Here is a 19,021-nt window from a genome sequence, read left to right as displayed (position 1 = left end):
TACTTGGTGAATGGTACTATGGTAAAGGAGGATTATCAAAAGTGTTTTTTGAAAAGAAATACATTGGTGGAGGTGAGGAAATTCAGAAACTTCATGATGATAAGAAGCTTTGAGAAATTGCTTAATTGTTGTGAAAGGATTGATGACATTAAAGGAGGTGATGGATGTGAGGCTTGTGGTGATATAAAGTTTGTTCCTTGTGAAACATGTTATGGAAATTGTAAAATCTACTATGAAGGTGATTATGAAGAAGATGATAATTGTGAGGTTGGTGGGTGAGTGTGGATTCCAAAGGTGTTCTCATTGCAATGAAAATGGCCTAATAAGATGTTTCATATGTTGTTTCTAGTTCCATATTTCATTTTGACATTTAACAATGAAAATGGCTTAAGTTAATTGTTTGTCTTTAATATCTTCTGAGTCAAGGATAATAAAAAAATATATAAATTGTCAAGTTCAGGAGGCATTTTGCACATAAGTGCAAAACTGCAGGGGGTATTTGCAACTTCTCAAAAAATAGATTTTTTTTAGAGAAGAGAGAAAATAGATTTTTTTCTAGAGAAGAGAGAAAATAAGTGTCAAAAGATTGAACTTATTTTATAACAAAAAATTCATTTCATATGGTTGTATCCGAACAAACTAATTTTCTTTTTAAAAAAATAAAAAGAGAAGAAAGGGAGTATGTAAAGAGAAGAAAACCTAATTTCCTTTTGTTGCTCTTCACTTCACTTCAGCCGCAGTTCCTTTTGCTCTTCCCTTCACTAAACCTAATTTCCTTTTGCCCATCGCACCCCAACCTTCGTTCTTCTCACTGAATTTGAAGCTCAACTCACTGAATTTGAAGATTCTACAGGTTTTTTACTTTTTACTACTAGATTTAGTTCTGTTGATTTTATCTGAAATGTCAAGTTAAATATTAAAATGAAGTTTAATCCCATTGATATTTAGTTCGTTAACGCTTTTTTTAGTTTTTATATCATCTTTATGCAAACACACTCAACCACATTTGATTTTTTCTCTTTTTGAAATTCATTATCTGCTTTCATTCGAGGACAGAAAAACAGATAAAATATCAGCCTATAAACATTCCATGATTACATACCATTTCATGCTCCATATTAAAGGCACATATAGATTTAAGGTGAGTTGGTTTGACGGTTTGGATGGAAATGGCTAAAACGAATTGCACAATAAAGTTGAAGAAGCAAAGTGATAATTTGACACTTTTTAAAGTTAAAGGACAAATTTAAATCTCAAGAAATAAGTTACGGTGTCAAGAAATAAACGTACATTATACATTTTGGTTAACAATATTAGAGTATGTGGGTATAGCTTTTTGAGGTAATAGACAATTAAACAAGTTTGATTACTATTACAGAATCTTCTATGGAAATGATGTTGATCATCAAGTTAAGTCAATCCGACAATTGTGTTATGACTTGCTTTATGATTATCAAGCGAGAATGAACAATGATTCTAGGGGTGATTCTCAAATGGTGGATTCTAATGTTGGTACTGTTGGCAGTGATGCTATGAAAAAAATATGATTTGTATGTGCTTAGGCAAAAAAGAGCTAGGACTTCATATGTTAGAACAGAGTTAGATGTTTATTTAGATGAGGAAGTTTTACCGAGAAGTCCAGATTTTGATATTTTATTGTGGTGGAAGTTGAATGGTGTCAAGTATCCGACACTTCAAGCAATTGCAAGGGATGCGTTGGCGATTCCAGTTTTGACTGTAGCTTCTGAATCCGCGTTCAGCACTAGTGGTTATATTGTAAGTCCTCATCGAAGCCGACTTCATCCGACCACTTTAGAGGCTTTGATGTGTGCTAGAAGTTGGTTATGGAATGCTGAGAACACGGGTAAATTTTTAATTTATTCATGTGAATATGAATGTATTTGAATTAGTTACTAATTTTGTTTATTTTAAAGATTGCCATTGTTTAATTGTGTTTTATTGATAGGTAATTTTAATTCTAATGTGGGAAATGAAAATGCTATTTTACTCACTGAATTGGAGTCTGATGATGATGAAGGTATATTCTCTTTAAAGTTTGTATTAAATTTGTGAAGTTAAATGTTTTGTTCTAACTTTTATTTTTCAACATAGGTGAACCGCCGATAAGTGACGGTAGTTCGGTTGCAATCTCCCGTCTTGAAGATGATGATCTTTAGTTAACTTGTTCAATTGGAACTTTTGTTGTTGTGACTTTTGATGATTTGGATTGGATATGAGTTGTAATAATATTTAGACAGATTTGATGTTCTAAGCTTGTTAGAAGCTTTAGTTTTAATTATATTGTTAGAAGTTTTTGTAATGATTTTATAGGCTTTTTTGCCACTGAAACAGTTTGGTTTGCCACTGAAACAGGTTTGGTTTGCCACTGAAATTTGAAAATAGGCTTACTGCAAATAGGCTTATTTGCAAAACATTTGCCACTGATTATAGGCTTACTGAAATAGGCTTATTTACCACTGAAAATAGGCTTATTTGCAAAAAATTTGAAAATAGGCCACTGAGAGGTTTTTTTTTTTTTACACTTTTCACGGGTGGGGGTGGGGACGGGTCTGGGACACCCGTCCCCGTTGGGGGCAGGTCTGGGGGTAAAGATTCTATCCCCACCGGGTTTGGGGGCGGGGCTGGATAGTGTGAAACGGGGCCGGGGACGGGTGTGTCAAAACCCGCCCCCGCCCCGTTGCCATGTCTATCAATGTTTAAATCATTTTTATTTTAGTACGTAACAAACAGGTTGAAATAATCTTTTTAATTCATTAAATAAATTAATTAAATAATGTGTAAGTATATATAAATTAAACTTTTTTGAGGTGTTTTTTAACGACTCGGAAATTTATATTGCGAAGGAGTGAGTCAAGGAGAGGACTTATTCAGACGAAGCGACGACTGTCTCTCTTGTTCTTGGAATGGGGACTCCAGAATTTCCAGATCTAGGAAAACACTGCTCTGACTCCGATTGCAAGCTCGTTGATTTCTTGCCTTTCACTTGCGATCGCTGCTACCAGGTTCGTACTAACCAATTTCTCTTTTCTTTTTCTTCCTTCAACTTTTATGTGTCCACGTTGTTTCTGTTTAATTAATTTCCCACTATGCATTCTTAATAATTTGTTAAAAACATCTAATTGAAAAGTACTTTTGGCCTAGATTTTATTAGGGTTTTGGGTTTACGGTATCCATTTAAGGGTAGTTTCGATTTTCGAAGACTTTATTTAGATTTTATCTCAGGTGATATAATAAGTTGTTTTCAACTCATTTTAGTTTGCCCCAAAAAATAGCTTATATGATTAAGTGCTTAGCCTATATTAGGATAAACTTCAATACCACTTCCAATGCAAGTTGGCCGTGACTTTTGAGAAGCTATAACTTGTTGCTTTGAATTGGACGCAAGTTTGAAGCTCACCCACTCAAAAAACAAACAGGCTCTTAGGTTATCTCCCTATAACAGCTTATCGAATAAACACTTAATTAATACAAACTAGCGAAGGATGAGAATTGGTTCTAAGTAATTTTTCTGAACAGAGCAGTTTTATTATAGCCTTTATAGGATAGGATAGGAGAGTGATGGTTATGAGTGGGAACTGGGAAATCAAAACCAATTGAAGCTTCGCGTTTATTTTATTTTAATAAGCTTCAAAACCCACAAAATAAAAATATCATCAAACTATCATGTGAACAAATTGGAAGGAATCAGTGTTGTCAGTCGCGGATCCAGAAAATAGAGGTTTGTTCAAGTTCTGCTACGCTACAGCTACAATGCTATAACGGTGCAGAGTCAAACGGTTTATCAAAATTACGGTATTGCAGAAAATAGGGATGTTGTAACTTTTTAAATTTAAAAACTCTAAACGATGAAACTCGACTAAAACTCTGTTTGTCCTAAACGATTTTCATTTTTGGTTACATATTAGACATTGTATTTTTATTTTTGAGGTGTGCCTTAACTTCTAAAGTTCATGCAATCAACAATGTTTTTACTTATGATTTTGTTTGATGACATTCTTGGGAATTTGCGTTTTGTGGATTTATGTATTATGATTCTTTCTCTGTTCAGTTTGAAGAGCTCTTTATTTGACCTAACTGTATAAGCCAAACCCATTTTAGGTGTATTGTTTGGAACACCGGAGTTATATCAAACATCGGTGTACAAAAGCTGACAAGCAAGATGTCACTGTAGTAATATGTCCACTTTGCGCTAAAGGAGTCCGCCTAGTTCCTGAGCAAGATCCAAACATAACATGGGAGAATCATGTTAACACCGACTGCGACCCATCAAATTATGAGAAAGTTACAAAGAAGAAAAAGTGCCCTGCAGCTGGATGCAAAGAGATCTTAGTATTCTCAAACACAATTAAATGCAAGGATTGCACAATAGACCATTGTTTGAAGCATAGGTTTGGTCCTGATCACAAATGTCCAGGACCTAAAAAAGTGGAAACAAATTTCCCTTTTATGAATCTAATGAATAGGAGTAGAAAAAAGGAGTCTAAAACCAACTCAAGTTCAACCTCCTCTTCATCTAAATGGACTACAAGCTTTCTTAATGCCGCTTCTAATATTCGAGCTTCGGCTGAGGCTGGAATGTCAAAGTTGAGTGGTGAAATTAACCAAGCATGGGGGACATCAAGCAATGGTGGGAGAAAGAGCAACGGCAGTGGTCAAGTGGAGCAATGCCCTCAATGCGGTGCCAAGTTTTCCTCGATCACTACTTTAATCGATCATGTGCAAAAAGTTCATGAAAGAAGTGGCAGCCGATCTGTTGCGAATGTTACCATTGATGCGTGTCCTAAGTGTAGTAAAGGATTCACAGATCCCGTGTCCCTTGTGGAGCATGTTGAGAGGGAACATGGTGGCACTTCTAGAACGTAGGTGTTAATTTGATATTGAATTGATTTTACATTGAAGAAATTGTACTTTCTGAAATGGATAGTGCCTGGATAAATTCATTCAGCGTATAAACATTTGTCTCTCCAGTTTTATAGCAACAAGATATGAAAAGGAATTTGAACTTTACAAGATGTTTGTTATTTCTGTCTAAATTGCTGTTGGAATAGTAACATTTTTTGATAGCTTAATTACTTTATTAGTTCTCCTCTACAAATTTCTTTTTTGATGGTTTGAATCAAACTGACTTTTGAATTGATGTTATAGCTGTTGGGCAAAGGCTGACTCTTTGATCATGAGGCCAGCGTGAGTTAATTCAAGTTGAAAAAAGCCGAGTGTGAGTTAATTCATGTTGGGCATTTTTAAGAGAATGAGCTCTCTAAAGTAAAACTGGGTCTTGTTCCTCTGCTCTTCTTTTCATTTTTCTCATTGCTTTGCCAATTATTTTGTCACACCACTCCATTTCCTTAATTACTATCACTGTTCCAAAAAAAATTATTGTTTTAGTTCAAAATTATGAGTATTTTAATAATTCATTAGACGAAATGTTATTAGTTTTTTTTAGTTTTATCTTTGAATCCTTAAAGAAAATTAATAACAAATGATTTTAATAAGATTGTTCTAGTGAAATATTTTTACTTAGTGGTATTTGCATAAAGAGACAGCATACTTGGCAAAAACAAAAGAATGAACGACGGTACTTAATTTGCATATTACTTACCGTAAAAAAATTTTTACTTAACCAACCAATTGGATTCAATGGTCAACGAGACTTACCGTAAAAAAAAACTTTTACTTAACCAACCAATTGGATTCAATGGTCAACGAGTTCCGACAAATGACGAATTATTTAGAAGAATTTGTGTTGATTTTGAGCAGAACATTATTGTCAAACTTTACTTACTTCGTGATCAAACTTCAGACTATCAGGACCCTTTCCTCATATGAATCCGAGGGTTAACAAAAAAAAAAAACTTATAGTTGTTAAAAAAAGTTATAGATAATAGCATACTGCGTCGTGTCAAAGAAAAAAACTTAATAACATGTCTTATCGTAATTAGACTATATTCTAAAACGAAATAATAATTGTGATTTATCATAAACAAATTGCAATAATTTTGCAACAATTTCAATTCTATTACACATTTTAATAATCATCTCAATTTCAATTCTATTACACAAAAGTACAAAACAAGCTCACAAAATCTTACTATCACAATGTCACAAAATTTCTTACAAGGTAAAACTATAATAACAAAATACCACAAACATTTTCCCTCCTAACCATCAGGTCTGTTGCTTTGATTATTTTGTTAATGTGTTAGATTTCTTATATCCTAAGGCATCCTGTTTAGATAAACAACTTAATTAAGCACTTATAGCAGACACATTTATTATATAAGTGCTTATGTATAAGCCATTTCTATAACAAAAGATAAAATAGAGTAAACTGGTTTCATATAAGCTATTTGCAGACACATTTATCATATAAGTGCTTATGTATATGTCATAAGTTGTTTCCACTAGCTTTCCAAACATTTTCACAAGTGCTTAGGCCAGTTTATAAGGTCAAATAAGAAAATCCAAAAAGTTGTTTTGCTTGTCCTTATATATGTTTAATTTAATGTTGGAGGATGAAGAGAAGGCCTATATACTATAGTGATTGATTATCATTAACGCTACTTTAATGTTATGTTACACTGAATTCACATGCAAATGCCTTTCAATTCAGAAGCTTAGGTAGCATGATATATGTCTGTCCTTTTTGTGTTTGCAACATTGTGATGTTTTTGAAATGGAAATGCTTGTTTTAATAACAATGGAACATGATTATATGTACTGATTTAGAGGCTGTAACTCTAGGATAGTAACTTTTAGCATTCTTGTCCATCATTATATTTATATATGTGATGTGAAATGCATCTACACTGTTATTATCAAGAGATAATATTCAGAAGTTAGTTTTACAAAGCCTGTTCTTATCTAGCATGCCGATTTATGTGCACAGATATCAAATTGTTAATATAATCTTAGATTGTGTTTCCGGTTTTCATGTTATTCAATTGTCAAATAATATTTTGGACCTGCCCTAGTTCTTAGTCAAACCTCAGTCCCTTATCCACAAAGATGGAAGTTTTTAGAGTAATTTAATAATTTCTATACCCTATTATTTGCATGTGGGGACCTATGAGAAAATATGATCTAAATACAATTTTTTGTGTAGGTTCAATATATGGGCGAACAGTGAACACACTCATATATCAGTAATGTAAGTAAATTGTTACTTCTTCAAATCTAATATGAAATTATAAACTTTTTAACACATGCTGACTGTGATCCATGCTTTTTCCATTTGAGAGAATTTAATATTTAAAATGGTTGAAGCCACTTGTAAATGAAAATTATTTTATGCGGTTTGATTATTTTCTGCAATACCACTTATTAGAATTGAAGTGTGACAGAAGTAAAATGAGATAAGGGAAGAAACTCTGATAGCCATTGAATAGGAAATGTTGCATTGAAATTCATTGTTAAAGATTGCAATTTCTTCTAGAATTTCAAATTCAAAGGGAAGCCTTGAAACATGGCATGATAAAGATTGTTTCTTACAAGGAAAGAAAGACAGAAGGCATGCAGACCATATTCTTTTTAATATGGGATACTAGTCATTTTAGTCTCTGAATATATCGAACAGGTTGGAGAAGTGGGCCCAATTCTTGAAGGTATGGTTGTGATCTTGGAGAATATCTCCGCTATTACCGCAACATCAAGAGCGACAGTCTCTTATGTTATGTATCTCTTTGCACACTTTCTTTGATATCGAATTGCTCAAATTGTAGTTTCCTTACCAAATTTGTCCTATAAAAGCAAGGCATGGAGTGAATATTCATTATGTATCTCTTTGCTCACTTTCTTTGACACCGAGTTTTACGGCTAAACTCAGGCATTGCCTGAGGCACTGTTTCATCAACTACTCCCAAATATGGTCCATCCGGATCATGAAACATGAGTTGGAGCTCATCGCATCTTTTCTGTTGTTCTAGTACCAACCTCTGTCTTTCCTCGGTCACGCCTGTCTTTATCAGACGATTCTGACCCCAAAGCACAGGGTATTCCAAGCATACTCTCTAGAGCGGTCTATGTATTCTCTTCTTCAGCTGCCTTGTTTCATAAGCTAAGACATGAGAAACAGTTTTCAAGTGGAACCATAAGGTAAAATAATAACGAAAAATATCCGGAGAAGAATTACCAGTTAAAGGCAACGATGCAATCAAATCAACTGCAGCAGATGAATTTATTACAAACAATGCTAATAGGGAGTTGGTGAGCCTTTCAATGATGATTATACATATACACTAAAAATTTACTTTTGCTTCCAGAATTCTTTTCATAAGGTCCTAGTCCAGAGTTTTCAACTTGCATTTTCTTTGCAGAATATTGCTTTTAAAGGTGAGCTCTCATTCATAATACACAATTTGATTGTCTTTGGAAGAGAATCCAGACTAACTGTGGTAATCAAGCCTTTCATCTCTTAATTACTACTTTTTATCTCAGGACCATTGCCACCATCACTGTCGTAGATCACTGTTTTGTTTGGCAACTTCAATGATTCTGTTTTCTTCAATGTTTGTCTCTCTTGTCCATAGTGCCAAAGCTGTGTGCTTACAGAGAAAGAAAAAAAAGGTGAGTAGTTCCTGAAGATCTTGTGCAACCTGTTCTGTTTTCGAATCCATCATTTGATGCAATCTACACACTTTTATTAATAATGTACTTAGAAAAAACATTCATGTCAAATATTTATATGATAATTATGATGGTTCAAGTTCAACCGACCAAATTCTGTGTTGGAAATTTGGGCTGCCTTCATTGCAGCCTCCAACACCTTCATTGTGTTGGGATCAAATGGACTGGGTTTAGTTCCTCATTGAGTTAGGCTTAAGTCCAAATTCTATGAGTACACAAAAGAGGAAGTACTATGATTGCAAAGAATCTTTCTTGTTCTTCTCTTCTCTAATTTTCAATTCTTTATAGGGTTCGTGGAAGTAAATGACTATATCACCTTAATGTTTTTATATTCTTGACTCAGGTTGACCCCTTCCTTCATTTGATCAAATATAACAAGTTACAAGCTGTAAGTTTTGCGCCTGACAATCTGACCCTCAACTATGGCTCTAAAGAAGATGACAATAGGGCCTTACACACAATATCAGAATTATTGAATTCTGAAAACCACCATCGAAAGTAAAGCTTCTACTTGTGTAAATGTCAATTTATTTTGGACAGTGCAACAAGATAAAGTTTATCGCATTTCTATGAATGATAAACCATTTTCCTTATGTGCAGCCAGAATTATTCTCCTTGAGGGAAGATCTGCTAAAAGAATTCTCACCAGATTGCGTTTGAAGGACTTGTATATCGATGCCAAGGAGATTAATATAGGTTTCGGACACATCTAATCCGACTGGGAGAATTTCTGTATCAATTGCATACTTGAGTGAAGGCGACCACTATTACTACTGGCTCTGAGTTTTACATCGATGATCGATATTAATACACTCCAATATAATTACCCCAAACTCTTGGCATTTTCCCTCAAGTGTTTCATTTCATCAACTATAAGATTTGGGTCCATCTCAAAGATGACATTGTCCATATTGAGCTATCTCATCTAGTCGATAGCCATCGAAAGCCGGTAGGCCTCCCCAATATGAAACCCTAGATGTTCATAACAGTGGAATATATGAACAAGAAATTTTGGTTTAATACACTGGCAATAAAAAAAAAATATTGAAGGATGTGCTCTATTCAAACGTGCATCCGTAGTTTTTTTAACTTGCACTTGTTTGGAGCATATATGATACAAAGCTTTTTCAATCAAAGGAAAAACAGATTAAGATTTCAAACACCTAGACAATTATGTTAGTATATTTTTTTAGGCCCCCTTTTTGTTGAAGATATTCAAATTCCATGCAGGTTCAAATAGAGTTACATTTATCTCCCCTCAAGATACACTAGCGGGACTAGAATTTACAATTCGTCAAATACAAGTTTATGTCATGCTCCACTGGGTCAATCCATTTGATTTTTGTTCTATGCCACTTGTATTCTTTGAAAGAGCTCAAAATTATATGATTTTAGCAGGAAGATAGAAAGGATAGATTTTTCTAAATATTTTTAATATTTTTAAATTAATACGATGAATAATGATATCTTAAAGAACAACTCTTAATATTTTGTACTTAGTTAAATTAAACTATTGTATTTTATTTTTCAAATTAACAATCATATACTCTGCATTTTTTTTTAAAAATAAAATAAAATCATATCTAATACGAAAAACTCTCCTTATCTCCTTTTTAGGGTTCGTTTGGTTCAACGAATCGAAAGGGGGGTGATTTTAATGGAGGGAAGGGGAAGGAAGGGGAGGCAAAGGGATATATTTTAGTTAAATATATGTTTGGTTCAAAAGAGGGAAGGGAAAGAGAATAGAGAGATTTTAATCAAAAACATGTTTGGTTCACATGGGAGGGGATTAATTGTAAAATTAATTTGCCTTTTTGACCTTAAAATTTAGGAAAATGTTAACTTGTGCCCTTAGGGCACAAGATAAGGATCTTAAAATAGAATATAAAAATAAATATTGCATTGGAAATATAAGTTTTGAAGTTTTTAAGGTTATGAATGCACAATTTCCAAGATTAAGTTTCTACATTTAGTTTCTTATCTTGTGCCCTTAGGGCACAAGTTAACAAAACCCTAAAATTTAAGTATTTAAAGTAAATTTAAGGATAGTTTTGTCATGGTAATAATGACATTAATTGCACACTTTTCCTCTCCTCTAAAAATCTCCAATTTGGCAGGAAGCAATAAATGAGTCTATGATGAGGGGTTTTGCTCCCCTCCCTTTCCATTTTAAAAGTATTAAACATATCGAATTAAAAATATTCCCTCCCCTCTCCAAAAAAAAAACTTAAACCAAACGGACTCTTAAAAACTACACATGTTAGGAAATTACGCTCACTAGCATCAATGGTTTTGAATTCAATATACTTCATAACTGGCCTAATTGTCCACTTTGCTTAAAAAAAATTCTTGAAACGTTCTAGACTTCAGTTTTTGTCATCTCAACCCTTTTAACCGTGTACCATTTGTTGTAAGGATCTCATAATTTGTCCTGTTTTTTTTTTTTTCTCCCCCCATAATACAATCATGAAGGAATGTTGTTTGCATCCCTCTTTTCAACTATTATTACTTTTGATAGCTTGTATAACAACACTAACTCTACGTTCTTGCTATTCACCTCTTCGTCACTCAACCCCACACTCACTTTTTTAGTCAAACCTATTTAGCGTAAGAAACATTAAACAACCGAAAATTAAAAATAAGAGTAACAATTGTGTTTTTTTTTTTTTTTGAAGGAAGTAACAATTGTTATATATGCGTGTTAAAATTTGAAACCAGCACATTAACTTAATTACTTTAATAATGGCGAACTACTTCGAGTGCTAATCCATCATTAAATTGCCATACCATATAGTTTGTCATTTTGGTGCTGACTTTGTAAAGTTGTATTACATCAAATATACGAAGCATATTTATCAATTTTATTGATGATTTGTCACTTTATAATATAGAAACATATTTTGAACGTTGAGAATGGCAAAAGCTGAGCCAATATATAGATGCTCCAACGGTAGTGATGAAGTTCTATACTACACATATGGACATCATAAAAATCTATAAATGATTACATAATAAATGGACGTGACAAAATTTCCCTAGGGATATATATACTGAATCATATACCATATATGATATATCTATGAGCTATGGCAGAATCTTTGTTCGTGTAATGCTCTATAATCATCTAGCTAGCTTTCCTCCTTTTGCTAACTTCATCCAGTTACCTGTCACAAAAAATTTGGTTCTTTAAAAACAATAAGGGAAATAGTAAAATGATATTAAAACCCCAAAGTTAAAGAAACATTCATTAGCAAGTAGCAACTTAATATCTAAAAGGAAATAAAAACAGAGGAAGTAAGGACTAGTGTGAAATTCTTAATCAATCATCGTTGAGTTCCATTTTTGGTTACTGAAATCATCTTTGACTTCAATTAGATGTTACTAGCTCCTATCTCAAATATAGAAATAATAATAATAATAAAAGTTCAATCATATCTAGTTCATTATACTTTGTTGTATTAATAATACTCTGCAAATGAAGGATAGTTTGAACAATTCAAATACTTTTTTGCTACATTAAAAAATTCAATGATATTAACTAATTCCTTAAAGGATGTTAGTTAGTGTTTTTCTTTATATAGATCAGGGAAAGCAGTATAAACTAATACTATAGTATCTAAAGTAACAGCTTATTATATAATTCACTATGTTTACACGATTAAATACTGAATTTATTAAACTATATAAAATCCAAACTGAAAAAGTAATTAATGAACGGTAAATAAAGATTGATCTATACCGAATAAACAAAGGGATCATGGCGCCCTCCTGAGCCTTTTCTTTTCACAGCATCCCTCCTAAGTAACCTGCACATAATTCAATTCATTCATAAACATTATTACAACATTTTTATACCTATGAAATTTAATTAAACGTGACAACTCTCATGTCTTAGTCTTATAGTTTTATTCAATCATATTAAAATCCAAAGTAAATTAAATTAGAGCATTGTTTCGAATAATCACAAAACCAAACGTGTAGATCCAAGGATTTGAATCATGATTTCATGAAATAATAATCAAATTATCAAAGTTTCCTGTGATATTGAGAGAGAGAGAGAGAGAGAGAAAGAGAGAGAGAGAGAGAGAGAGAGAGAGAGAGAGAGAGAGAGAGAGAGTATCACATTCGGAGAGCTTTGCTAGTGTCAGGGCTATCACCAAGAAATTCACGGATCTTCACTTCAGAAGACCAACCACCGTGAGAGAGAAACCTCAGTATTGCATCGCCGCGCCGACGTAAGTGTGGCGTTCCGGCAGGATTCTTCACGCGAAGCTTCGCCGCCGGCGGTTTCTCGCGTTTGATTTCAGCATCAATCACACTCCTACACTTGCTTGCTCTGTTAGCATAGCGCAAGCTTCGCGCACTTGAGGTTGTTGACAAACACGACGTAGCCTCACCGGAAAATGAAGTCGGTAAAACCTTCGCCGTCGTCTCAGATTTCACTTTCCGGTCGCCGGAGCAGGAAGATGTCCACACTACCTTCGATCGTGATTTCCTCGCAATCTTTCACATATCAAAATTCATCGATTCAATCAGATTCCAAAAATCATCACAATTTGAATATTCAAAAATAATTCAAAAAAATCTCCACTCATCACATTTTGAAATCAATTCAAACATCAAAACAAGTAAAAACAAACCAGATCTCAACAATTTCAAACGAAGAATTTAAATAAAAACAATTAATCTAAATTCACAAATTCAATTTCAAAACAGAATCGGTTATTCAAACGGATATAAAGAACAGAAATGAACCTTGAACTTCATCTGATGATAACGATTCGTAGCAGAGAAGAAAGAAACATCCGAATCAGAAGATTCATCACCACCGTTGATTAGAAGAGAAGAGAAAGCTGAAGAAGATTCATCCGAATCAGTAGTAACAGAAATCTCTCTGAAACGCTTGCTACTGAAGCTTCTTCGCTCTTCATGAACTTCATTTGAATGAAACCTTGAGATCAAAAAATAAAATGGAAAATTAATCGGAGATAAAAAAAAAAAAAACGAAGAAAACAGAAAGAAAAAAAAATTAATGATGAAGTTACTTTGGTGATGGTGTATGGAGAAGAAGCAAAGCAGAAGCAACGATTCGTTCTTCAGAAGTTGGAAAGGAAGAAGAAGAAGACATTGTTAGTTTGTTAGAGAAGAAGCTTCACTTCACGTTTTCTGTTTCTCTACTTGCTTTCAAATTCCGCGCTATATTTCAACTTTTCAAATTTTTCTCTCTCTTCGTGTCAATTCCTCGTGTGCATTTTCTGATATTTTCAACTTTTTCTAATATTAATTTCTAATATTAAGTTATATAATGATTTCTTTTTGTCAAAAAAAAAAAGTTATATAATAATTTCTAACATACTTTCTTATATTAATTTTTCAATTAGCAACCAAAAAATTATAATTTACAATAACTTTCGTTAATTTTTATTTTTATTGCATAGGGTGAACGAATTTCAACTTATACCCTTTTTTTTAAGGAACTTAATACTTTCTTTTGTTGCTATATGAATATTATGAATAGTTACTTCAAAAAAGAAAAAAAAAGTTGTTATATATGAAGGTTGGTTTTGCATCTCATTATATTTGAAGATGGTTTGATTATATATTAATACAATTAAAGTATCAAAATATTACTTTTTGAGTTAATGTAATTTTAGGGGTAATTTATATTCTTATATGTTAACTTAGATTGTTTTGATCTAAAATTTGTGAATTTTCAAAATAAATACATTTTTAAAAGTTTTTTTTGTTGTTGTCAAAAGTAAGTGTAGAAAATTTAATTACCACCTAAAAACTAGATATTGTAATTTCTTCCTTAATTCATACAATGTGAATCTCAAATTGATCTTTATAATTCTTTAAATTATGAAATTGATTCTATATGTTTCAACAATTTACATATGACTCCTGATCGTACCTGATCAGAAGGTGGCTGTCGGTGCTCTTAAATGCGGTGGTTGAAAGTGGGTAAATACGTCAGTTTGATTTGCATGAGCAGCACATTAGATTGGTGAAATGTTTGAGCATGTGCAACCACGCGAAGGAGATAGAAAACCATATGGAATAAAAGATCATGTAGGCGATGGTTAACATGCATTGCTAAGTGAATTAACAAGAGTCTTTGGATTAAATTAAATCAACAGATGTGATTTGATGTTAACAAATTCGTTGACACCTGACATCTGATGTCAACGGATTCTGACTCAAACAAAAAGGTACTTTGGGTTCATATAATTAATTAATTAATCTGCATATTAATATCTATATATAGCTTTGTAAGGTTTACTTACTACACACCACAACCAAGCTTTGTGCAAAGATGAGTGCGTATACCCCCCTTGAACATAGGTTTGGCGAGCTGCGAGAAACAAATCAAAGACTAGTCCAATATTCAACAGCCCCGAAATTACAAAAGGTAGTGTAGAATTGTGAAATGATTTTCCGAATACTATTTCAAAGTTGTAATTACAATACTGAAACTTAACTTGTTTAAATAGAGATTAATCTAATATTTCTAATGAGTTTGCTTGATGAGTCTCATTACATTCTAATATTTACAACAGGTAGCAAATGATCTTCAAAAAATATCGAAAAGATTTTGAGACGCATTACTCACCAAAGGTTGTGTCATTCGGTCCCATCCATCATGGTCGTCCAAATCTGGAGTTAAGAGAGCAGTACAAGCTTATGTGGGAAGTAAAATACATCCAAAACACCAATCTCAATCCACAAGATCTACACAAAAGAACTGATGAGTCATTTTGCCCACGATGTTTTCACATATGTAGCTTGGGAACGCTTCCTCTGCTTCAAAGAAAAGTTATCGTGAATGTTGTTTATCGATGGATGTTCTTTGCTGCATATCTTACAGATATCCAAAATTGATGAAATAGAAAAAAAGGATGGATAGTAAATTGGACAACCTAGACTTGTGTTTCAGGATGTGGTTTTGTTGGAGAACCAACTTCCGTACCAATTATTGAAGTTGTTGTGGAAAGATGATAACCTGTTTTTTTTTTTGTGGTGGTCGGAGTTTGAACCCCAAACCTTGCATGATATATTATGTGTTGTTCTTATCAACTGAGCTAAGCTCACGGGTACATATGATAACCTATTTAGTTTGAAGCAAACAATGAAGAGTTTTCTCTACTTTTGATGGAGGAAAGATGTATATTATGATCTTCTAAGTTACAACGTCATCATCCAGGATGAACCACCACCATTTATTCATCTTCTCGATCTTCTCCGCAGAATATTGTTGCCGCACTATACTAATAATTACAAGATATATCACAACATACTTTTTTTAAATAACACAACATACTTATATCTTTCAAAAACAAATTAACTGATATAGTTAATTAAGAGAAATAGCAATAAATTTAATTGTTTTCTCTCTTTATTTTGATCATTTTAATTTGAATTATATTTTATTATTTCAAGTACTAACACTAATTCTACTTTATATTTTTCTATTATATTTATATTTATATTTAAATGTATTTTTCTGGAAAAAAAATGATTTAAATGCATTTATGATTATCTAATTTTGTCTAAATTTGAGTTTTAATCTCATTTCTAAAACTATAATTTGGTCATCATAATTCACAACCTTTAGGATTTTCACCCCCACCAAATCTTTGATTATTATTTCCTTCAAATGTGACATCATCATTTACGTTATGACAGTGAAGTGTGTTTGTCTATTTTTGACGTGGCAATGATGTGAAATCATGTTTGACTTATCGTGTCACTCTCACATGATGAGGTTACATAAAAAAAATTGAGTGGCGGTAAAAAAATCCTAAAAATTGCAAGACAAGATTAAAAATTAGGTTTTAAAATTTTAACATGCAAAGTAGATGATATGAGGAGTTCAACTTATTTGAGATTAGAGACAAATAAGTTGGATATTTAAGTTCCAAATCAAAATGAAAAAGAAAAAACTAATCTACCAGCTAATTATTAATATTGATAGTTTACAAAAAGTGAAAAACACATTTTTGTCCTTCACAATTTTAAATATTTAATTAATTGATATGGACTTAATATGAGTGGATGTCTGGATAGCTCATTACTGGAATAATGGGAAACCTAATGACGCTCCAATATAAAAGAGGATATGGTCCTGATGAAGGACAAAAAAAAGGTTGTAATTTTAGTTTTGTATTTTTGTGAATGTTGGATAAAATATGATAATAAAAAGTGAATAATGGTGGAAATAGAGAGAAATGGTAATCAAACAAATTGCTAATCCAAGGAAGATGTTTAATTTGGTAGAGGATCGCCACAAGAAACGTGGTTTCTTGATAAGATCAATGCATGGTTCAATCCAGAACCAAAAAGAAGCAAAGCTTCCAAATTCACATAAAGTGACTTTTTTTTATCAAAATTCTCTATCTTACATATCATTTTCGTGCTCTATTTATATGAGCTTATTAGATGATGATTTTGACTCTAAAACTCTTAGAAAATGAGAGGAAATGCAACCACTAATTTCAATAATGTTTTGGTGGCTGATTAATGCAAATTAAAGGTTACAAAATGACTTTAAGGTGGGTGGCTGCATCAATGCATGAAGATGTTATACATTCATTTGCTTCTTTAATCATCATGGCTGAATAGTTTCAAGACGTTACACTTTCATAATTCAACTCCATCTAGCCTCCATTGTGCTTCTTTAATGTGTTGTTTCTTCTCTTACATCAGCCCATTCATCAAAATCACGTCATCCAATTCATGCTCATTTTACACCAAGAAACATACTGAATTTGATATTGAGTCTAACATAAGAAATTTAGGAAATATTCTAAGTTTTCCAACGCATTAAAGATCACCTCAATCGGACATCCAGAACTCTAGATATAATAAAAACAAGACAGCTATATAATTGCCTACGAAAATAACACTTGGAACCAAAATTAACTTGGTTAATTTTATTCCATTATTAAATTATCTCTTGTGTAAGGTGAGAATATTAGGTTCTCATCATACTCCCCCTCTTCAAGAGAAATCGACCTCGAATTTGTAGATTGATTACCTCCGGGGTCAAAAATAACTCTATAGAATTCATCACATGGAATTTCCGCTTTAGAAAACTCCTCATTTTGATTGATAGAATTTGTTGGATTTTCTCCCCCTTGTGATTTGTGAACATGATCATCTTTCCAAAGCACATAATTTCCTTCCACTTGTTGAGAAAAAGTTTCTTTGAAGGTGAGAAAAACACAAGAAGGGGGTTGAATTGTGTTTTTAAAAATTCTTCGTTTCTCTAAGAACTGAACACACTGATCAGAAGCTAAGTGATACCGCTTTTGAAGTGATAATCAGAATCTGAACGCAGCGGAATAAAACAGAGAGAGAAGAAGAAAGACACAAAGCAATTATACAGGTTCCTTCCACAAACCGGAAGTAGTCATGTCCCCCTTGCACTTCCAAGGAGAGTTCACTAGAATGTAATATCTGATTACAATTGCTCAAGCACACAACAAGAGACTTCCTTTGCTCAAGCACACTTTGCAAGAGTCTTCCTATGCTCAAGAACACAATCAAGAGACTTCTATGCTCAAGCACAACTGCAAGAGACTTCTAGACAAACAAGATTACACAGAAAATTGTTTGGGGTTGAACACTTGATATACAATCAGAGGTGCTCACAATACAAATCAGATACAGACTCAATAACTTAAGAATTTCTAAGATGAAACTTGAGGAACAGAAATTCTAAGTGAATGCAGAACAATTTCAGCAGAGGTTTGACACTTGTAAAAATGTTTTGAGTCTTTCGTTCAGCATTACCAAATCTCTAAGTCTTCACTCCTTTATATAGAGGTGTGAAAGAGACGTTGTGAAATTGCCATCACATCAAAGAGTCGTTGTTGAAGCTTGATCTTTCACCAATGATCTTTTGCCTGATTTGGTTGTTGTCCTATGAAGAACCAATTTGAAATCCATTCCTAATCCAAAGGAACATCTTTGCAGGCGAAGCCGTATTCTGAAGTTGTTTTCTTGTCTTGTAGCGTGGACACAAAATAGAGTAGTGGAGAAGGTGGTTGTACAGTTCGTACAATAGTACAATATCAACGCTTTCGTCCAAATTGCAAGCACATGCCTTCAAACACCTTTGAAATGACCGTTGCAAAGTTCCACTAATCTTCTGCTGTCCTTTGATGAATTTCGATCCATGAAACAACTCTTGAATCCTTAAATTTTGCAAATCCAGTTGATCTTCAGCTTCTGGTGAAATGGCTTCTGATGAGGCAGCTTCTGATGTTGTAGCTTCAGATGATGACGTGGCGCTTCAGGACTTCTAGTCTTCAGGAGCACTTGACTTCAGGAGCGCTTTTCTCTCTTCAAGAGCAAATTGACTTCAGGAGCGCTT

At 33.1% G+C, this 19,021-nt stretch overlaps 4 protein-coding genes across 4 annotated transcripts; 3 read left to right on the top strand and 1 right to left on the bottom strand.

The window, feature by feature from the left end:
- Positions 1-18: 18 nt before the first annotated feature.
- LOC146955004 (uncharacterized) lies at positions 19-2,296 on the top strand. The gene is made up of 4 exons (XM_085747266.1): positions 19-267; positions 1,543-1,864; positions 1,967-2,038; positions 2,113-2,296. Exons 1-4 carry the CDS (start codon positions 19-21, stop codon positions 2,175-2,177), a joined length of 708 nt encoding a protein of 235 aa, XP_085603392.1. The 3' UTR covers positions 2,178-2,296.
- Positions 2,297-2,837: 541 nt separating this feature from the next.
- LOC146955003 (zinc finger AN1 and C2H2 domain-containing stress-associated protein 13-like) lies at positions 2,838-5,031 on the top strand. The gene is made up of 2 exons (XM_085719484.1): positions 2,838-3,023; positions 4,120-5,031. The coding sequence occupies exons 1-2, from the start codon at positions 2,925-2,927 to the stop codon at positions 4,882-4,884; spliced, it is 864 nt and encodes a 287-aa protein (XP_085575610.1). The 5' UTR covers positions 2,838-2,924; the 3' UTR covers positions 4,885-5,031.
- A 7,345-nt stretch (positions 5,032-12,376) lies between these two features.
- LOC146955002 (uncharacterized) lies at positions 12,377-13,771 on the bottom strand. The gene is made up of 4 exons (XM_085747256.1): positions 13,689-13,771; positions 13,399-13,594; positions 12,767-13,146; positions 12,377-12,449 (listed from the first exon to the last, which is right to left on the bottom strand). The coding sequence occupies exons 1-4, from the start codon at positions 13,769-13,771 to the stop codon at positions 12,377-12,379; spliced, it is 732 nt and encodes a 243-aa protein (XP_085603382.1).
- Positions 13,772-14,973: 1,202 nt separating this feature from the next.
- On the top strand, positions 14,974-15,724 carry LOC146955001 (uncharacterized). The gene is made up of 2 exons (XM_085747245.1): positions 14,974-15,521; positions 15,568-15,724. The coding sequence occupies exons 1-2, from the start codon at positions 15,211-15,213 to the stop codon at positions 15,722-15,724; spliced, it is 468 nt and encodes a 155-aa protein (XP_085603371.1). The 5' UTR covers positions 14,974-15,210.
- The last annotated feature ends 3,297 nt before the right edge of the window (positions 15,725-19,021 follow it).

This window comes from Medicago sativa, chromosome 1, assembly GCF_051527215.1.
Source record: "Medicago sativa cultivar Bolivia chromosome 1, Bolivia_mono, whole genome shotgun sequence".
Taxonomy (NCBI): Eukaryota; Viridiplantae; Streptophyta; class Magnoliopsida; order Fabales; family Fabaceae; genus Medicago; species Medicago sativa.
This window is presented reverse-complemented; position numbering and strand designations above follow the sequence as displayed.